Source organism: Dermacentor albipictus, chromosome 1, assembly GCF_038994185.2.
Source record: "Dermacentor albipictus isolate Rhodes 1998 colony chromosome 1, USDA_Dalb.pri_finalv2, whole genome shotgun sequence".
Taxonomy (NCBI): domain Eukaryota; kingdom Metazoa; phylum Arthropoda; class Arachnida; order Ixodida; family Ixodidae; genus Dermacentor; species Dermacentor albipictus.
The window spans coordinates 62,758,923-62,781,372 of NC_091821.1; the positions used below are offsets into that span (position 1 = coordinate 62,758,923).

At 45.0% G+C, this 22,450-nt stretch overlaps 2 protein-coding genes across 3 annotated transcripts in view; one reads left to right on the plus strand and one right to left on the minus strand.

Annotated features, from left to right (window-relative positions):
* The first annotated feature begins 1,751 nt into the window (after positions 1–1,751).
* Positions 1,752–11,372, plus strand: RpL28 (ribosomal protein L28). The gene is made up of 5 exons (XM_070521593.1): positions 1,752–1,817; positions 2,010–2,101; positions 2,198–2,321; positions 2,413–2,534; positions 11,245–11,372. Exons 2-5 carry the CDS (start codon positions 2,015–2,017, stop codon positions 11,335–11,337), a joined length of 426 nt encoding a protein of 141 aa, XP_070377694.1. The 5' UTR covers positions 1,752–1,817; positions 2,010–2,014; the 3' UTR covers positions 11,338–11,372.
* Positions 11,356–22,450, minus strand: part of Rop (Syntaxin-binding protein Rop) — a 90,145-nt gene continuing 79,050 nt past the window's right edge. For both annotated transcript variants that reach the window (XM_070521592.1, XM_070521591.1), the window contains one exon: positions 11,356–12,478. In XM_070521592.1, coding sequence (XP_070377693.1) covers positions 12,417–12,478 — 62 coding nt within the window. In that variant the 3' untranslated portion in view covers positions 11,356–12,416. The remainder of the gene's footprint in view (positions 12,479–22,450) is intronic.

A 22,450-nucleotide genomic window follows, 5' to 3' on the forward strand; every position in this document is an offset into this window, starting at 1 on the left:
CTGCGAAATGCAGCTTACCTGTGGCGAGACCACACTGCTTTCGTATAGCTTCCCACGCGTTGTTCTTGCGCTCTGTGTCGCGGTGGTCCATGCGTTTCACATCGTATACACATGGAAGGTTGCAAATCGCTTTAAGCAGGCGTCCTCACTCGCGCTGTCATCACATACGGATGTTGAAAAAACCACAGCCGCACTGTCAGTACGCGCACCGCAGGCCGCCATTCTGCCTTCTGCTCGCTGCCGCTGCAGCGCGCAGTGCATTCTGGTCTAGCGGCAGCCGCGTGAAATAGAACACGCTCTATGTCCGCGCCGGCGGCGTTGTGCTCGCCAAGCGCGCCTAAGCACGCCGGCTACGCCGTGACGCCGGACTGTAGAGTGCGCGTTTTTCACCGACGTCGCTTAACCGCGACGCGCGTGGCCGCGCGCGCGCGTTACGCCGGACTATATCTTGCCCTTATATCTTGCCCTTAAACGGCCCATAAGAACAGTTTACACCCTTTGGCTTGCCCCTTCTGCCACACAAAAATAATCGTCATCTGCCTTGATGCGTTTCCTTTCTTTATCGCTGCGAGCCCGGAACTTTCCAGTAACGAACGGCACGCGCGTTATCAGCATAGAACAGTTTACACCCTTTGGAGTGCCTCTTCTGATAACGCGCGTGCCGTTCGTCACTGGAAAGTTCCGGGCTTGCAGCGATAAAGAAAGGAAACGCATCAAGGCAGATGACGATTATTTTTGTGTGGCAGAAGGGGCAAGCCAAAGGGTGTAAACTGTTCTTAGAGTGTATATGTATATTTCAGCATGTTGCAAGTAAGCCCCTCCATCCACGCGCCACCGCCGCTTGTATGGATCGAGGGGCTTTAGTTGCAACAGACGACTGCCCTACCTGAAACGCTACTTTCTGCAGCTGACGGCAGGCGGCGACACACGTTTATGATTTCTTCGTAGCGGCAGCAGCTCTCATTCCCATAAGCGCAGGCAAATTTGCACTTCTTTCTTTAAAACCAGGTAATTCATTGTGCCAATTAAGTGTCATACTAACCGAAGTCGGCGCCAAAATGCGATCGTTCTGCAAAATTTGAGCAAGAACAGCGCAGCAGTGAGCGTAAAATATCTTTTTTAGAACGCATGCAGCACATATATGTGTGTGTGTGTGTGTGTGTGTGTGTGTGTTAGGTAATTTGCGGTTCGCTTTCCCGTTGGAGAAGTAGTTGGTACGCCAGTGCTTCTGAACCAAATACGAGACCATAATTGTTTTCAACATCATAATAAATACCACGGTGAATCAAGCGAGTACATGCATGAACAATATTGCATGGCCTTTGAGAGCGCGGTATTGCTGCGCGGTGCGTTGGTATCTCGAAGGACATGCTTTTGGCGTACTGTGCAATGGCTCCAGTTGTCTAAGGACAAGCACGACACACTGCACATGATCTCAAATGACAATAAAAGCACCTTTGCTTTAGTGAAGTGAATTTAGACCACCGAACACGTAACTGGTAAAATGCAAACTCATTCGATATGAGCCGTAGGCAAAGAGTGCCGAAGACAATACTTTTTGAACACTGCCCATAACGCTACTAAATATAGCCGAATTCATCTAAGCTGCATAGAATTTTTTATGACAGTTCTGTGTCGCAACAACGCTGCTGTCGCTAACTTTACTTTCTTTTCCAAACTCCGAAGAACACCGTGCTCCGTCGCGTGTTTCCCAAGGCTCTTACAAATTGCGTCAGCCAGGCGGACATACCTATCAACGTCTCAGTCAACTTGGGCGCCACCAACCGACTAGTCCCTTTTCTGTCGAGAATTATAAGGTGCGTACACGTGTTCCCGATTGTCTCTCGGACGTTTATAAATCTTGACTGTTAATCTGTACTAAGTGTATTCGTAGGTCATTAGTATAGTTGTACATGCTTCAAAATTATTGTAGGCTTTTTTTGTGCGACGCGGCTTGTTCAGCCTTGTATTGTAGAATCTGCGAGGCCTAACTTATCGCTGTCTTGCAGTAACCATGTCGGCCGAACTGCAGTGGATGATCGTCAAAGACCGGTCAAGCTTCCTGGTCAAAAAGCGGATGATCAAAACGTGGTTTAGCATTGTAAGTGTAGCCGCGTCGATGAAGATTTGAGCTGCGTCTCACGTAGTTTGTCTTCAGTGTGGTCAGCGCTGTCATATTGTATGCTGTCTTATGCAGGACCCCCTGAACCCTAAAGGAACGCACGCCAAGCGCTACAGTGGCACTGTAAGGGACAAGGCCCTCACCATCGAGCCTCACAGCAGCGGCAAAGGTGTTACGCTGGTCTACAAGAAGCAAGCTAGTGAGTATGCGCACAACGGTGGCATAGTCACAGCCGTCTTTGGTTGCACGTGGTAGAGCATACAGATTGTGTTCGTCGTTTTGCCGTTTAGATCGCAAGAAGCCAGCGAAACTGATTGACCGCGTGCCCCTCAAGAAGGGAGCCCGCCGCACGATGTCCTCCATCAAGAAGTGGGTAAAGGGACATCAGTACTACAGGAAGGATTTGCAGACCGTAAGTGCATCCTAGTGACCCATAGCTGCTGTGCGACTTGAATCAATTTTGCTACTACGTCTTTGTCAACCGCGAGGAATCGCATCATACAAAGTAGACACGGGTAATTGTGATTAGCCCCATATTAGGTGTAATTTCCCAAGTGCTGTGAATATTTAGCTGCAACTTTGCTACATCTTGTAAAGACAATGTGTAGCTTGGTTCAGTTGCAGTCCGCGGACATGGAGGTGCGCTCATATTAACGAGGATCTAATGTATTGTAGCAACAATTGGACCTAGTTCCGACAGCATTCCGGTTTCTTAAGCATGGTTTGGTTAGCGTTAAAAGTCTGTAACAGCTGGACTGGAGTTTCTTAAAGCAAGCATCCTGCTACAAGAAATTATTTGGAACTGTGGCGAATAACGCTGGCCTTTTTCCGCAATTCCTAGCTACGAACCGAGCACAAGAAACCAGACTTGTACAGGTGCTTATCTTAGGCACCCCGCCAGCTCTCGTTCTTGTGCTTGGTTTTTAGCCATAAACATGTGTGAACTTGACCGGCAGTCTATCTTAGTTAGCAAGACATATTTCTCTCCATTTCACCACTTAGTGTACAAATACTGGCCATTTTGTACGCTGTGATGAATTGGGCATTTGAGTAAGCTTACTTTGTAGTGCAAAACATGCTTGTCCGACATGCGAAAAGCCTAGTTCTTGTGTGACGTCCTCTAAAATACTTCAACCACTGCACATATCTCCTTTTTAATGATGTTTTTGTGGGCATTTGGAGAAATGGTTGGAGTAGAGTTTATTCGGATGAGCTGGGCTCAGTGGAATACCTGTCCAGATGTATAGAGGAAAGTGGGGAAGGGGAGGGGGAGAAAAATATAGGCAGACTCAACTCCACTTGAAATCTATGTAAAGGGAAGCATTTTGGTGTGATTGGCTCATAAGCTATGTGTATATGAAGTGCAATTTTTTTCAAGGTATAAATGTGAGTATTAAAGGGACACTAAAGGTTACTATTAAGTCAACGTGAACTGTTGAAATACCATCCCAGAAACTTCGAAACGCTTGTTTCGTGCCAAGGATAGACTTATTTTAAGAGAAAATGCGTTCTGAAGCGTCCGCGTACCTCTAGCGCAGTTCAAATCACCCGCCCTCCGATCGAGGAGTACTGACATCATGGTCTCATAGTGACGTTGCGCCATCGGTGAGTAGAACGGCGTCCGCAGACGGCGCTACGGCTTTTCTGCGCAAAACGCAAACGCGCGGCCAGAAACAGCCAAGACAGAGCCGACAGCAGAGCGAAAGTAGGAGTATGGTGGCTAGCGGAAGGAGAAACGAATTACGTCCCACGGAGAGTCCGTTTTCGTTAAACTGTAGGCTGCGGCAAGCTCGCAGCGTCGTCGGCGTGGTCTGTGAGAAGTGACGAGCCTTTTCGCACTCGCAACAGGGCATAAAATAGTGCGAATCGACGCAAAACTCGGCCTAGAAACGTGCTTCGCCACAGCCAGGGCTCAATACGACCCAAGCTGACCCAGATGTCGTTTCCCGCACCGCCACCAGGCGCCGCTACTATACCTCAAACTCCAGTGCAACACGCCCATAAGCTGGTACTTCATTCTACTTCATTCTTCATTCTTCGTCATATTCTATGGCACAAACTTCGACGCTCGTCGCAATAGACCCTGACACCGACAGATTGGCTCGCGATGGTGGGCTCAACTTCAGCGATTTGAGCACCGACGAGCGCGACCTGCTGCTGAAGGTTCGCACTGCCGGCGTCGTTGCGTACTACGACGGCGGCCTCGACACCGGCTCTCCGGAGTGAGAAAGCAATGAGGGCTTGTTCTAAATGAAAGTTTCGCGAGCCAGCAGAACCCTCACAGCACGACGCGATAACGAAAGTACTGAAACTCCAAAGCGTGCGCGGCGCAGAGTCGAGCGAAAACGAAACCTTTCGAACACCCATATTACTGAAGGGTAACGTCAAAAATGTTATTTTTTCTTAGAATCGAATAGACGTAGACAAGTAGCATTTTTTTTCGTCTTATAATCGAATGAAATGATATATTTAATACGAGTAGTTGAGTATTAGTAACACAAATTATGAGGAGTCCTTTCGTCATCGGGCTAGTACCGGAATGTCGCTGGGGGGTCTCAAATCGTGTCATGCATTTACCTCAATTTCTCGGGTACTAAAGTTCTGTTCGCGATTAAATTGACGCCTTAGACGTTCTAGAACATTGCTCTACCACTTTAACTTGAGTTTCTGGTAACCTTTAGTGTCCCTTTAACCCCACAAAGCCCCGACACCATTCCGTACGTCAAAGAAAAAACTTGCTCACACACATTTGTGGCCATGGAGAACATATTGGTACTAAAAAAACAGCAAAATAATAATTGAGTAAAAGTTAATGAGTATAGTAATTAGTAATTCATTTGCTGAACTATTCACAACTGAGCACTCCCTCCAGAATATCAAAAACGCTAGTATAGGCTGTACATTGGGTTTACAGCACCAAACCAGTTTTCGGGCATCAAATTCAGCATGTCAGAAATAGCACCTTGGGCATTGTGGGTTTAAAGAGCTGCATGTTAAACGAAGAAATTTCGTTTGCAGTGAATTATACAGGCTAGATATTGGGCTTCTTCGATTTTCCACTTTTAGCTACCTGCGGGCTGCCAGAGCGTCTGTTTTTCTCGGGTTTTTCTCGCGCATTTCCGCCGGGCGTTCGTTTTGCTCGGGCTGTATGCTTCTGGCTACCCACGGGCTGCCAGAACCTGCCAGGACGGTTTTGGTCTGGCTGCTCTCTGGAAGTTCTCTGGCTAGCAGGTGACTAAAAGAGGTGGTGGGCACTCGCCGCCATCATAGCGGTGACTTCACCAATTGCGACACGGGCGCTTAAGGACTTAAATTTACTTCGCTCAGCCAACTGTCTACGGTCATCTTCGGATTTCTTTGCTTCTAGCATTAGCTTTTTAGGGGCTAATGCACCGTTTCGCATTGCGAAGCGGTGCGATACAAGCGTTGGTGACCCGGTTGAAGCTTTTGTGTGTGTCCCATGAAGGCTTCTTCTTGGCGGTGATCAGCGCCGCGCTCTCTTGCTTGCATGTTATCTGCATCATGTTCCGTGGAAGTTGTAGACACTAATTCACATACATTGCGGTGCATTTTCGGTTCGTCTTTCTCTGGTGGTGTTCCTTTTCACATATCTCACGCATGCATGCGGCGATATCCCGCTTTTGCAATTAGCGAAGGTGTTGCAGCTAGTCCGTGTTCTCTCTGTCGTGTGCTTGGGAGGCAGCTCGAAACCGTTGTGTTCGAACTGCAGGCCGTTGACACTAAGAATGCACTGGTTGAGTAATAGGCCGACGTGCATTAGCTCTCATGATTGCGAGGAATATTGTTTTATGTGTGGAACTTTTCGCTGCTCATAGGCGGCGTGCATTTTCGTGCGCCAGCCGCATCCCCAGCTCCTTAGGGTCAAAATGAGAAGCACCATCAGCCGAAACAAACTTTATGAAATCGAAGCCCAAGCAGGTTGGCACGAAATTTTATGTGTAAGAGACGTACCCAATATCCTGCTTTTTCATGTCTTGTCAAGTGATGACACAACGCTAACTCGTCAGTGTCGCCGTCTTGGCATCTGACGCGTCGGAGGCCGTTGATCTGTTACACTGTGCAGCCGTGCGAGTCGTGCAAAATCTCACAAAAGTGATCATATCCCTGAACGCAACTATATATTTTCAAGTTGGCAACGCATAAATGGACAGACTACTCCAAGCGCGCGCCGGCCTCGGCGGGTGCTGCCATTGGCCAGTGGTCCCAGAGTTCGATTTTGCAAACTTCGGGCAGCTTCGGGTTGTCTTGGGATCCCAGCCCACGTGAATTCCTATCAGGACCGGAACTAGCTGGCTGCTGCCTGGCCGCCCGCTGGCAGCCAGAACTCCGAAAATCGAGGAAGCCCGTTATTATACATATTTACATGCAGTGTATCTTATAAGCCGCGTTTACATGAATGCGACAGTGTCGCATTGCATCGCATTTCTAGAGCATCACATTCATGTAAACAGCAGTAATGCGCTAGGAAGGCGCATCGCATTAATGCGCCAGGCGAGGGTAGATTTACGGGCGCGAGTCGACTCTCGCGGAGCATGTAAACGCAGGATCGTCGCATTAGGAATGATGGGAAGGAATTGGCCACCAACATGGCGGCGGTTCCGGCTGCCCGCTTCGAATTGAATTCAGCGTTGCTTTTATAAAATGCACTTCGTTCGCAGCAAATGATTGTGTAAACGGCTTTCGCTTAGTCTCAGGCCGCTTCGACGACAGAGTATTATGGATACCCTAGTGATGTTTTCGAGATTGCTTCTCGTTTCAAACGAGTCGAAGCCTAACGAAAGTAACATTCGAGATGTCAGCGTTACCTATCGCTAGAGTCGGAAAATAGCCGCAACGATGGCATATGGCCTCTGAGATCCGAGGATCTCGCTGGCCAACTAAAGCTGCAGAAAACGTGCTCGCCTTCGCGCCCGCTACACTATAGCGTATAGCGTACGCCATAAGTTGCGTACGCTAAACTAAAACTGGCTATTTCTCGACACTCAACCACCAACGTGCACTCGGCCTACTACCGGAAACCAGTCACATCGGAAGTTGGTTGCACTTCCCTTATACAACACCATGTGGCGCTAAGTTCTCGCGAGAGTTAAGGCGCTACATGTAAACGGCGTCGCATCGCCTTTCCGAAATGCGCTTGGAAATGCGATGCGCCACTGTCGCATTCATGTAAGCAGGGCTATATATATTATTTAAATTTGCAGTGGTGTCCATAGTGTTGTGTTGCACTCGTGGCGTTTCTAATGCGTCGCTTTCTTCTATTGCAACTGCAGTTTGAAATGTGCTCGCTTGCCCGCGGGAAACGGTGTTCTATGCTGCTGTGACACAGGCATCCCTGGCGTAACGGTTTCAATATCAGGCTTGTGTGCTAGAGTTCCTGTGTCCGAATCCTGCCATCAGACAATTTTAATCATGTTTTTTAAATTCCTTATAACACCGTACTTCGTTGAAAATGATGAGTTTACAAAGTCACGAAGCGGCTTGAAGCCAAAAGGATGAAGTTTAGACAAATCCATGTACTAATCATCATTCCCATGCTGGCTGAATTGCCCTGCTTACAGCTGCCGTAGATACTAGTGTTAGAATTCCCCATAGTAATTATTGTTTGAAACTCCATACTTGAAATGGTGAACTACTACTTCGCTGCATCGTTCCTAGATGGCACCATCCCATTAAAATGCATTTGTCATCAAAAAAAAAAAAAAGCTAGACGGCAGTTAATAGCAGAGGGCAAGTCACATTCATGAATTTGTGCTTAGGTCTTGTAGGAAATAATTGAATACAATCGTCCGGTGCGTAAAACCTATCCTCACATACACACCTGTCTTGCTGTAGCTTGCTTAGGCTGTACTTGTATATTTGCCTCGAGTGCTCCTACACCTGCACTGAAGAAGGTGCTGGTGCTGCACCTATATTCACTTGCAGAACAGCTGTGCCTAATAGTACCAAAAGCAGCCCTTTGTGCCATCCTGCTCCACAACTGCATTTTAGCCGAAACTTGCTCCAAGCTTGTGCCAAATGAACTAAGAAAAAAAGGCTTCTTTCTATTGATGCTGCCTCGATAGTAAAACTGAAACCAACACCTAAAAGACACTGTTGACGGCGTCATAATTCTGGAAGTCAATTGCCATGGTCACAGGCATAGCCAATGCCTTAGGTTCTTCATGCACTGTTTTCATGCTTTTCTTTTTGGCAGTTCAGTATTCCTTGTAACATGTTCAAGGAGGATGCTGGATCAGAAAGATGCCTTGGATAGTGTCTAGTCAAACAATGTTGCTTGCGGTGCTACTTTAAAAATGTCTTGTATATTACTTATACTCAACTGCTGGCATGTGTAATTTGCTTGCATGTCAAGGCCTTCTTTGCGACCCTGCGCAATTGAAAGAGCAGATTCCGTGGTTGTAATGTAATTGGCCTTCAAATTTTTCACTGCACAGCCATGCTGGAAAGATTGTGCACATTGGAAGAAACCTGTAGAAATTTAGTTTAGTCGTGAACGCCCTAGGACGTTAGGCTAGGCCACGCTGGGGCAGAAACTTTCTTGTTCTTGCTCGTTTTCTGCATACTGAATGTGTAATGCCTGTTGCAAGTCTAATTCATAGAAGTGGCATTATAGTCTGATATACACACAGGGTGAGCCATTCTATTAAAAATAATAAAACTAGTTCTGCAAAATGTCCGAGTGCCTCATTGATGAGGCATAAAGGCTACTCCGCTACATTTATTGACTATTTCAATTAAAATTGAGACTGTATCTAGCATATATAAGCATGTTTCAGCTAACTTGAGCCAGAGTTTAAATATATGCTGATGTGCTGTAAGACAACACGACCAAATGCATGTTGCTCACTTTTGTATGTAGTGTGGCACGCTATTGTTTGTATTTTGCTGAATTTTATAATTAGTGAAGATTAATTCACTAGCTTCTGAAGCAGCAAAGTTCTAATTAGAAAGTTGTAGAGCACTTTGCAAAACGTCCGATTAGACAGTTTCTAATTTTCTATCTATTAAGTATTAGTGTTTTTCAGCTTACTGCAAATGCCCGCGGAAAAAAAAAACGTACGGACATGCCCGCTTGTGTGTCGCAATTGCATCGCTCTCAAGTGTTCCGCCGTCTGCTTATCCCCATTGTGAACCGCTGCGAGGGAAGTGCATCACAGGCATAAATCGCACAGCCAGCGCCTTTGTCACTGCCCTGATGGCTTTTAAGCGCCAGCATGCCCTGCTAGATATCGTTTGTACACTAACAGTTTGGGAGCGCTGCAATCACGGCACGCAAGTGGCTATGTCACATGGTATGTTTTCATGTCGCGGACATCTGCAGTAAGCTGAAAAACACTAATACTTAGAAGGTTAGAACACTGTCTAATCGAACATTTTGCAAAGCGCTCTACAACTTTCTGATTAGAATTTTTTGCCTTTGTTGCTTAAGAAGTTGCTAAATCAATCTTGACTAATTATCAAATTAAACAAAATATGAAAAATAGTGTGCCACATTACATACAAAAGTGAGCAGCATGCGTTGGTCACGTCGTCCGAGTACATTGGCATGCCCGCCGTGGTTGCTCAGTGGCTATGGTGTTAGGCTGCCGAGCACGAGGTCACGGGATTGAATCCCGGCCACGGTGGCCGCATTTCGAAGGGGGCGAAATGCGAAAACACCCGTGTTCTTAGATTTAGGTGGACGTTCGAGAACCCCAGGTGGTTGAAATTTCCGGAGTCCTCCACTACGGCGTGCCTCATAATCAGAAAGTGGTTTTGGCACGTAAAACCCCACAATTTTTAGAGTGCATTGGCATATTTTGAAGCTTTGGCTAACGTTAGCTGAAACACTGCATGTTCAACACTGCACCAAAAGTGCTTGTCACTGCCACATCAGATTTTCGCTTGTGCTGCGACCAGTGCCAGAAAGTGAAGTGGCTGTTCCACCACTGCAATTCCATTGAGCACACCATAGCCGCATAATTATCAGTTAAGATGCATGGGGACAGCTGTCCAAATAGACCGTAAGTAGGCAACACTTGCATTACCAAAGTATACGTCCCATAGATGTAATGCAAGTTGTGTGGTTTGAGGGGAGGGCTGTTTTCAATCCTTTGTAGCTCTTTTAATACAGTGTGTGCAAAGCTTTTTGCAAGTACCACCTTGCATGAATGATTCTTAGTTGCAACAAAAGTCACTTCGGGAAGCCTTTTAAGTTGGTTTATTCCAGTGTTGCACAGGGAGCAAAATAAAGTTTAGGATGATGGTGATCTGTACGCACCAGCACAAAGCTTCCAGGGCAACTGTCATTGCTGCAGCTTATATCCACGTGCCTCCCTCATGCTGACCTGGATAGGTTAAGCTTGGTTGGTAGAACACTCAACACTGCCCCTAGGTCACTTTTGTTGTAGACACCGGAGATGGTATGCTAGCAAACATAGAAAAAAAGTTAACTTCCAAGGTGGCGGTGATTTCTGGCCATGCTGGTCAACTGTATGCTAGCAATATACACACACACACTGCATTGAAAAATAAGGGAATACAGCATTGTGAAAAATATTGTGGACTATCTGCAAGCCCAATATTTCTTGCCTTTGGGACCAATCCTATATAATTAACTGAATTTTGCAAATTGGAACAGATATGCATAGTGATGCAAGTGCAGATTGAGTTGCTAACATGTAAAGGTCCAATGCCTCACTGGTTTTGACATAAAGAAAACTTTGCATGTTTCCTTTCTCCACATGAAAAAAAAAAAAAACTGGGGCCTGAATATGTTTTCTGTTAGTGCTCTGCAGGCTGTTTCAGAGGCGAGCATCACTGAAATGTAGTATTAGAAAGCCAGCATGAATGTGGCATGTTAACTAAGTGAACGTGAAGCGCTTGCTGATATCAGTTAGCATTTACAAGTAATTTTGGAACAAATGTATCTTCAGTGTCTATGCAACTTCGCTATAGTGGGGTTTGTGGAAAACAAGTTGCAGCAAGTGAGGTCCAATAGTGTTTTCATATTGTTAGTCTGGCCTTATGTAAAACTTAATTTCATGAGAAATTGCAGTGTGCAGTATTTGTTGCATCAATCCTCTTTACTACTGAGTGCTGAAAACTTAATTCTTTTACAGCTGTGCCTGCGACGTGCCAGTGCCATCCTCAGAAGTCAGAAGGCTATCGTGCCCAAAAAGAAGAGCTCTCGCCCTGTAAAGAAGGCCGACTGATGACACAAGACCAATAAAACATGCTTTGAAGCAGATTTATTGCATCGAAAGTGGTTTTCTTGCTTGTTCCATAATGGACATCCATAAGAACACGGGTCCCAGGAGAGATAAGAGGACATGCAATACTGCCAACAGCACAGTATGTAACATTAAAAGAAACGCAAAAATTTCATGTAAATGTAGTGTAGATATATATAACAGAGCAGGACGCAGCACATGACTTAGTGAGCTTCGGCGTGGTGTGCACAAGGTGCCTATTTTGCGTGGCAATGTTGAAGTCTGTTGGCAATTCCCTTTTCTGCTTGTCAAGCATGGGATGTCGCTACAGCCATAGCTGTGTAATAAATAGCATAAGTATACAGTGCGACGCTCTTGCAACCACTAGTTGCAACACAGGTGCTGTGTTGGTCAAATGCTAGTTTTGCGTAAAGTCGCAAAGTTGCGCTTTTTCACACATTCTGCTAAGACCATCATTGCCAACAGCTACCGGGTGCAAGAGCCTGTACATTATGTGCAATATTGCATGCGCCAACTACAACTGAATATCAGTACGAGTATGGCAGCACATGTATGTCCAAAATGCTGCTGACACAAGCATTGCCATGTGTGCATGTATCAGATATGTTGCACACGCCACACACACAAGTCTAAGCGACTTGCTTGGCTGCTTTCACTGGTGCACCTCCACACACATCCACCAAGTGCAGAAAGACCTGCCGCTACAGAATTAGATGCTGGACACTCGTACGCACGTAACGCCTTTTTGCCTAGGTCTACGATTGCCTGAACAACACTGCCACAACCCCATGTGCATAAAAGTGGAGGGGGTGGGAAAGACTGCAGGTATAGTAGCATTTTTTTTTTTGTAATGCAACAACGCATGCAGGTAGAAGTCTGCAACATTGCTTGACATCACCAATGCATGGCGCTCTAGTTTTCAATGATATACACAGACAGACCAACTTCTGCTAAAGAATGGCTCCCAATAGCTTTGGCAGCCGGGGGTTGTGTAAGGGATAAAGCTCCCTGGGCCCACTCAACAGGAATGTCTCCCTTTTCTTTGGTGCAGAGCAGTTGGCTCAATTGCTCAGATCTCTGAGGTCACTGAGAAAGCCCTCGGGTGTAAGGATGTGGTCTGAGCCTGTTGGGAAGGAGAAAAAAGCAAAGCATTAACAAACATGGCATATGCTCCACTCTGTAGCCCTTGCCAAAACAACATTGCTCATTTTTTCTATTTTTTGACAGCAAAGTAAGGAGGCCCGCATTTTAAAGTGAATGACCTTGATGAGGCACTATAAGCGCACATGAAATTAGAGCTGGGCTGGAAGATGACTTGGTATTGGCATTTGTTCAACTTAAGGTATTAATGCAGAAAATGGCCACAAGTTTTAAGCCCAACCATGGCACTGGAGATTTTACTGTGAAATGGTATATTTCACAACAGTACTTTCTGAAGTTTAGGCCCGTTTTCTTGTAGGTAAAGTGTAAATACTGGCAGTTAGCACTTCATTTAACTCACTTTTTGTATACCTTTCTTGGACCATTTTTTAAAAGTAATATCCTGCACATCTGAACTGGAAAGTGAGAAGGAAAAAAAACTCAGCAGTTTTTCATCATAAATAAAAGCAATCTGACAAAAATTTTGCATGCTGCATGGAGCACGCAGTGTTTCAAACTTAAATTTTAAGTCTATCAAGAATGGGTACAACTTATTCAAAGCTTATTTTCATGCTGCCTGATACATGTTGCGTGCCTTAGGTAGCAGGCTCTAAAGGTGCAGCAGAGAGGTGTAATCTTGGTGTGCTGCAATGTAAAATACCTTCGGTGAATTTCATGGAACATCTATGACCTGCAACACAAATTCAACAACTTATTTAACAGGAATTGACACTCAAATTTCTCGGGTCAGTTTTGGCTTTTGCTTTTCATGTCATATCTTTTTAAAGCATTACAATTATGGGTATAATTGTACCGCAGAGGGTAAACGAGATTTTAACCAGCCAAAGGCTTCCAGACTTTATGTCACAATGAATCTGCTTGACTAACTTGAATGCAGCATGCACCCGTGTTTCACTTGTAGTACACTGTTCTCAAGAATATAAAGCTTATCAGTGTTTGCACACCAATTTGTATTAACTTTCTTGAAATAAATTTGAAACTTATCTCGGAAAAATCACCTATTCGCAATATCAGTAGTGCAGTCCAGTGGAAAGAAAATCACTAAAAATCAGTTTAGATTGTTGTTCACTGAAAATTAAGGTCAACCTTCTTATTGAACTTCATGCCGAAACCACTGCACTAGTGCGTACGTGTGATCTCATGGATTTCAAGGTATTTTCTCGTATTTGGGCCGTTTTGGCCCAAGAAAAGTTCTCAAAAACAAGCTGAGATGAATCTCTGGTTCCATCAGAATGCAACGTAGACCTTTACCAGCGAACTATCAACTAGATGAACCAAAGCTGCCAAAAATACATGGCATCATGGCAAGCCAGTGCGTGGACATCATGCAGCATCACCACCCATTTTACAGTAAAGCTGTTTACCTCTAGCCCTCGCATGCACCCTCCACATGTGTTCCCAGGAGGGGTACCCATGGCCGGGTTGCATTCGTATCGCGGTGCGTGGACAGGAATGGACACGGGTAAAGAAAAGGGGGAAAGAGTGTGGCGACAATGCTCCAGTTTACTCTAACAACACTGCAGCAATGGAGACTGGTAGGGAGGGGCAAAAAGTGTGGCGATGGCACCTGGGCACACTGCCTGCACTTCTGTTATAAAGTCACGCACATCGTAGGTGCCAGTGCAGCTGCAGCAGCGGTTGTCGCAGATGCATGGGAGGTGTGGCGACTGCCACGGCGCATGTTTTTGTGTAGTGTGGTGCTGTATGAAAGAAATGTATGATTTTTTATTTATCTATTCAAAATACAGTCAAACCTTGATACATCAAATACAGATATATCGAATTATTGCATATATCGAACACTTTCTATATCACCGGGAAAATTGCACGCATTTTAAATTTTTTTATTTTGAACGGGGTGTGACATAAAATGGATATATCGAACTCCACCACCCCAGACCACGTGCGCTCTGTTGACACAACACCCACAACACCCTCGAAGATAGCGGTGGTGCGATGGGCATTCCCGACTGCAGCGCACTACAGCTACACACACAGATCACGCCGAGGGCGCCATTTGAATGTAGCAGTGTACCCACGCGGCGGCATGGCTAGTTCGACAACGTCCATGACGCATTTCATTTGTCGCACTGACTCCTCAGTGCCACGCTCTGCGCCTGCCCTGCCTCGCGAGAACTAGTGGTTTGCATCCGCAAAGGCGCACGACAGCGCGCGCTCACTGGGCTCAGCCAAGACTTAACACTTTGTTATTGGCAGTATTTCAAAATGCTTCGATTGACAGACGTGGAGATCGAAGCAGAAGCAGCGGCCTAATAAAAGAGTACATTGAGGTCTCCGTGTTTAAGCACCCAGCTGCCAATAAGAAGCAGGATACACTGCTACAATACTTTCAGCCAAATAAGTTAATACTTTGTGTAAAGCTTTAAGTGAGTATTTACTGCGCCACGATTGGGGCGCAATCGGGAATCGTTGTTCGGAGCGCACATTCGGTTGCACTGCATGCAATTGGCCTAGGTTGCGCCGACGTCGTCAGCCAAGAGCGCACGGTTGATTGTGTCACACGCAATTAGCATAGGCCGTGCAGACTTCTTAAGCCACGCGAAGTCAGTGCGGTCTAGGCCAATCGCACGCGGCGCAACCAAATGCGCACACTGAACAGCGATCCCTGATCGCGCCCTTGGTTCATTGATTTGCACAAGTTTTTGACGCGTTTTTTAAGTGATTTTATATATCGAATTCTGGCTATATCGAACTATTTTGCGATCACCGCGCTGTTCAATATATCGAGGTCTGACTGCACCTTACAGGGCCCAGAAGGGCATTGAGTAAGGGGGACAAGAAAAGAGCATAAGTAGTACAGGAACAAGTATCAAATAACGACGCAAGATGCAAAACAAAAAGCAAAGGGGAAGAATTGTACAGAGCAAATGATAAAAAAAAATACAAATAGGCGCAAGGAACATCGTATTATATCATGAGTAACATGAATGCGTCATATGTGGCCAATAGATATCGTAAGAAAAAACAGTGGTCATACAAGAAATGTCATTGTTGTAAGATGCATAAGATAACAAGGCATACCGCAACAGCAACGAGAATGGAAACGCAAACCAACTGTAGAGACCCAAGTCACGACGTCACTCCTTAGAAAAATGTTTCCACAGCTGACCATGGAATGATTGGTGGTCACAGATTGATGCGACAGAGTCTGGAAGATCATTCCAAAGAGCAATGGCACATGAAAGTGCCGAAGAATTGAAGGCTTGGATTCTTCCGCGCATGCGCTTTATGCTAAATTTATTGTGTAGTCGACGCATGAAGGTGCTTCCAGAGGTAATGGAGACGGCCTGGGGCTGTAATGATATTTATGAAGTAGGCATAAAACAGCAATGGAACGACGAAAATCTAATGGTTCGATAGAGATATCAAGTTTGATCTGCGTTATGCTCGAATGGGGACTGTAGTTCTTTGTAATGAAATGAGCGGCTCTATTTTGTACAGATTCTAGCATTCTGATTAGGCAGTTTTGATATGGGGACCAGATAGTTGATGCAAATTCTAGTTGCGATGGCACAATTGTTAGGTAAGCCAATTTTCTTACATTGTTGGGGGAGTTTCGCAAGTTCCGCCACAGATACCCAAGTGATCTGGAAGCCTTGGCAGAAATGTTCTTAATGTGTGTGGCCCATGAAATATTATGTGCGAGTTGAACACCTAAATACTTGTATGATGATGCCCGAGATACTATTGTGCAATCAATGAGGTACGAGAAGTTAGAATTTGTACGCTTGCGACTGAAAGAGATTACTTTGCATTTAGTTGAGTTAAGCGTCATTTGCCATTCAGTACACTAGTCTGAAAAATGGTTAAGGTCACTTTGCAGAGCTTGGTGATCAGCCATAGAATTAATTGATTGGTATATGATGCAGTCATCAGCAAAAAGTCATGAGGAGGAAGATATATCAGCGGGCAGGTTGTTAATGTATATTAAAAGCAATAAAGGGCCACGAACACTGCCTTGAGGTACGGCAGATATGTCGCAGAGCGAAGCGGTGAAATTGTTAACCGTAGTTAACTGCTGGTGGAAAGAAAGAAAATTCCGAAGCCATGACAGGGTTGGAGAATCAAGGCAAAGAGCAGATAATTTTGAGAACAAATGGGAATGTGCAACGCGGGAGAAAGCTTTAGCGAAATCTAAAAAGATGGTCAGTTTGTAGGTTAGCGTCCATGTTGAAATGCAAGTGAGTCAAATTCTAGCAGTTGCACGTCGCAAGAAAAACCTTTCCGGAAGCTGTGCTATTTAGGAAAAAAGAATTGCGTTCGAGGTGACTGTATATGTGAGAAGCAGTAATGTGCGCCAATAATTTGAGCAAATGCATGGTAGAAAAATGGGGCAGTAATTTTCCGATGAATTTATGTTTCCGTTAATCTTTGCGATTTTCCAGTCTGTAGAGAGCAAGCCAGATGGTAATAATTGCTGTAAGATGAGGCATAAAATGTCACTAGAGATCACTGCAGTGTTTTTCAAAATTTTAGAGCTCATGTTATCAACACCAGCGCTTGTTGACACCTTCATGTTTGCTATAAAATGAGCGACTCGTTCAGACGAGATGGTAATAGGAGCCATGTACTGATATTCATGATCAGGAACAATGGGTATGTTGAAATGATCTTCCCTTGTGAATATGGATGCAAAATATCTATTAAACACATGGGGACATTCACTGTCCGAAAGTGTTGCGTGATCATCACTACACAATGGAATATGGTTGGTAGTATTGTCAGGAGATCATCATGATCATCATCATCATTGGCCTGTTGTATGTCCACTGTAGGACGAAGGCCTCTCCCTACAATCTCTTAAGTACCCCTGTCCTGCACCAACCGATTCCAACGAGCGCCAGCAAATTCCTTAATTTTATCGCTACACCTAGCATTTCCCTTCTCTTGGTACCCATTCTGTAACTATAATGATCCAACAGTTATCTAACCGGCGCATTACATGACCTGCCCAGCTCCATTTCTTTCTTTTGATGTCAATTAGAATATCATCTATACCCGTTCACTCACTTATCCGAACTGCTCTCTTTTTGTCTCGTAACGTTATGCCTAGCACTCTTATATAACATGCCAAAACTTCTTGGGATTAGATTTGAGGAGAGCCGGTAAGTCATGCAAAAAGTACTTATTTTTGGAAGCGCGAAGGGCAGAACAATAATTTCATCATATATGCAATTTCATAGTACACCCGTGAGCAAAAGTATACGGACCATAGAGTCGCCGAAAAAACAGAATTTTATCGTAATTAACAGGCATAAACGGAAACTGACAAGTGCACAAGACAATTCGTAATGCCACGTTTAGACTGCAATCTTTAATTTCAAGTTGCATTCCCAGACAGAGCAGAAGTTGAGTTTTATCGCGCGATCCCTGGTCCGTATACTTTTGCTCACGGGTGTACATGCAGCCCATGTGTGCAGCCCATGCATGCAGCCTAAACAGCTTCGCTGGTAATCCATCGCCATATGGATGTTACGACCCCCAAAATTTTTTTCATTTTTGTGTCTTTTCCTCTGGTTTACCAAGCCTCCCCTCATGGTAAGAGTAGCAATGTTGCTACGGTGGAAGTGTAATTTATTAATGCAGCTAAGCTTTACTTTCCTCTCTTTAGTGTTCCCTTTAAGCTATTTCCTTCAGTGTACCCCCACGTAAACATATATATACTATCGGGCACAAGAGTTGGGTGTAATAGCACCAAGCCGCACAGCTTGCAGTTGAGAGGTGCACTGTATTAGGGGATTCAGCTCCTTATTTTATCCTGCACACATGCACAGCAGCCATATACAATTTTTGTCATGATAACTGTAGTCCGTAAAATTTTGTCCCTGATGGTGCATGTACAGCAAAAGAACAAAATGCCGTTCAACAATGCACACACTAATATTTTCAGCTCTCATTCTTAAACTTTGGTGTCTAAGTCTGATGGCTCTGAAAATCTTACAACTCTTACTTATGGCATTCTTCAGTGTGCACTAGTGAAGTATCCCCAGCCACAATATGCCATAATAGCAAACACTATTTCAATTAATCAAAATTGCAGTAAAAATTTTTTCTATGTCCACCTCCTTATGCATGGCTCAAACATATTGGGTCAAATGATTAAAGTAATTTATGTACTCCTTTTTGTTCAAATATGCAGAAGCATATTGACTCACTTTTTGTGCCTATCTTGTCAGGTTTTTGTTGGCTAGAAATGAACTACAATGGAGTGTCAAATGAAAGTGACCCAATGCGAAGATGCCCAAACGGGGTACTTCATTTAAAAGCAGCCTCCATAAGCGTTTAGACATTTGTCCAACTGACTAACAAGTGGCGTAATTCCAGTCTCAGAAAACTCCACGGGTTAATGCTTCAAAATGTCTGCAACTAACTTTTTCAAATCAACGTCCGTCATGAATCTGGTTCCCTTGAGCTGTTTTTTCAATTGCCTGAAAATGTAGAAGTTGCAAGGCGACAGGTCTGGACTGTACGGCATATGATATTGCAGCGTTTCCCACTTCAACTTTCCCAGTTTTGTGTTAACCACATCAGCGACGTGGGGAAGGGCATTGTTGTGGAGCAAGATGACCCCATTCGTCAATTTTCCAGATCATTTGTTCTTGATTGCAACCAACAGCTGATCCAGCGTTTCACAATATCGGAAACGATTGATAGCCTCTCCAGGTTTAGCAAATTCGATCAGTAATGGCCCCTGACGATCTAAAAAAAAAGTCAACAGCTCCTTTACGGCAGAAATGACGGCCTTTGCTTTCTTTGGGGTGGTGCATTCAAATGTTTCCACTGTAAGCTTTGTCGTCATGTTTCAGACTCATAGTAGTGGCACCATGATTCGTTCCCGGTCACAATTGCAGACAAGAAATCATCACCCTCATTGTGATACTGGATCAGATGAGTCATGGCAGTGCCGAACTTTTAAGTCTTCTGGCAGTGGTTCAAAATCTTGGGCATCCATTGTGCACACAAGAGCCGATAACAGAGAGGGTCATGAATTATGATGTGACCCGAACCGTGACTGATGTTCACACACACTGCCAGTTCATCAATGCTTATCCTCCATTCTTGTCTGATCAGCTCATCAACCTTTGCAATTGTATTGGAATGATTACACGGCAACTTTGGCCGTGTCTTGGATCATCTTTGCAACTTTCACGTCCTTCTTTAAACCATTTGCTCCAACGCTTCACAGTGGCCAATGAAATGCAATGCTCACCGTACACGGCAGCCATATGGCGACTAATTTCTTTTGGGGAAACACCTTCAGCTGTCAAAAGCCTCACGACACCACGCTGTTCAACTTTTGGAGCGTCTATTATGTCAAGCAACCATGTTAAACCCAGTGTATATGAGGGCATTAAAGGGCCCCTCACCAGGCCCCATAGCAAATTTGGTTATACACTGGAAGTTGTTAGGTGTCCTCTAGGGAGCATTTTGCAGCAAAAATTTTTCAAATCAGCTCATTAATAGCCGAGATAGAAATAGTTCAGCGCTGCAAACTCATGATTTCAGCAGGCGGGCTTCACTGCCAAGCAAGGTGCTCTCTTCACTCGCTCCGTCTAGCCTACGCAAGCGAAATTCCTTCCCTGCATTCTCCCATACCGGACCTCAAGGATCGCGTGATGCCTACGTCACAGGCCCCACCATTTTTTTTTTTCAGCACTACGCACTTCCGTTGACGGCATCGCGTGCGAGCTGGTGTCTCGTTCGCACAGCGCACAATTTTGCACGCTGTGCACAAGGAAACATGACTAGTGGTATAATTCAGTGCTACACGTATACTGAGGCAGAACCAATGGATAGCAGAGCATGACCACGCGCTAGAATACAGTAGAAAATGGCACAGTTTCGGTGCCTGCGCACGTGACTGCACGACCGTGGGAACAAGCAGACGAAGCTGAAGTACATCTCTCTTGCTTCAATGCGAAGTAAAACAAAAAACATGCAGACATTCCGTTTGTGTGTGAATATTTCTCCAAACTTCCATTTGTCAATTCAAGCAACAGATTGCACAGATAGCAGATGTCATGAATAATTCTCGAAGTCACGTGTCACCACGAGCGACGTCGCACTGCGGACACAACTATGTCACCCGTCTGGCTTCAGCCAGGCGGTGCGGCGGCCACGAGGAGAAGAAAAAACGGCATTCAGTTTGAAATTTCAGATTCTTCCGAGGCGCATAGCGATGTAATACTTTGCAGACACGATCATTATCGCACAATGTATGCTCTGTGCTTGTCAGCTCAAAATGGCCAGACGTGGTGAGGGGCCCTTTAAAGAACATTTATCCTCATACCTGCGTGTGACTTTTGTAGATGAGAGATGCCTGTGTTATTGCATTACCATTATTACCATTATTGCACAAAGTGGGTTGGCTCACTTTCATTTGACTCGCCCTCATACATGCCTTGTCAGTACCTTCAACGTGATTTCCTGCATTTAGAATCAATGGCTTCTCACTCTCCTATACAATGCAAGACGTCCATTGTATCCAATGTGAATTTTTTAATCTTTTCATACTCTCAACAAAGAAATGTTTATGTGCAAATTAATTCATGCCTCACAATGTTGAACTGCTGTGGGCATAATACTTCACCACTAAGCTGAAATCATGAGAGCTCGGGGTCCAGCACTTTCATGACTCTGAGGCAGGGGTAGTTCTCTGTAAAGGGGCCTTGAACCAACTCTCGAGCTAGGTAAAGAAACACATACGCAGATAGCATACGCGGCTGTGAACATCTTATCCAAATTTTGCACTCATGCATGGCACATGGGGCTCGCAGCGGAGTGCGAAGGCACCTTTTTCTTAAACTGTCTCTTTCCAACAGAAGCCTTCTTCTCACCCTTTTCGGAGCTGCTATATCTTGCCATATAGCAGACTATCATACACGGCTGCTATTGGCCAATAGCTGAATTCAATAAAGAAGCGTGAACAGACTATCGTCTGCTCACACTTGGCCACAGCCACAGAAATGAAACTTTGGCCAAACTGCTCATCAGGGCATTGTAGCAGTCTGATCTCACTAATTTAGATTAGTCTGGAACACTCAACTAGCCTTGAAATATGCAAACAAGCTCAGAACACACATACATTGTGCCTGCCACGCCTTGTACCACACTGTGCGCTCACCTTCAGTTCCTCCTGGCTAGATGTGCTTCACATTGAGCTTCGTAGCGAGCGTTACATAGTGCACAATTTGGATTTGCCTACTATACATGCAGGACAAATCCAGTCCACACCCCGTAGTGCAGCCAGGGTGGAGCACGCGAGCGCGCACTCCAGCCCTGCTGTGCACTTACATTTGCGGGTAACCACATGTAGCGATATCAGCTGCGTACCGTAAATACCGTGGTCGCCACAGGGTGCCACAACGAGCCCACTCGCCGTAACACCGTAGGCAGAGTGCAGAGTATTGCCACTACATGGCCACTGGCGCTCCCCCGCTCCTTCGGAATATAGGAATGGGGAAGGTAAATACTGTGCTCAAAGAATCTACACTCACACTAGGTCTTCTTCAAAAATTATTTTGGTAATATATTTCTGGGAGTTACCATACATGTTTAAAGGCATTTTTGAGGCTTCATAAAAATGTGGTTCAGGGCCCCTTTAAGAGCACCTGCAGGTGCTCCAGAGGTATAAAAAAAAACCTTTCTTTCATACTTGCTCACTCAAACTAAACAACACTAAATGAGTGTATTTGCACACTCCTGGTTGCTGGCATAAGGCACTACACCTGCGCAAATCAGCAGCAATACTCAAGTGTGTGCTTTCAGTGCATGGCAATTTCCTCAAAGCTGTAATGTCTTCATATTACCACTAACAAGGCAAAAGTAAACCAAAAGTGGACTAGAGTGCAGTTTGAAATATACATGCACTTTGATTGTGCTTGCTGTAGAATAATAAACCAGCACTACTCTG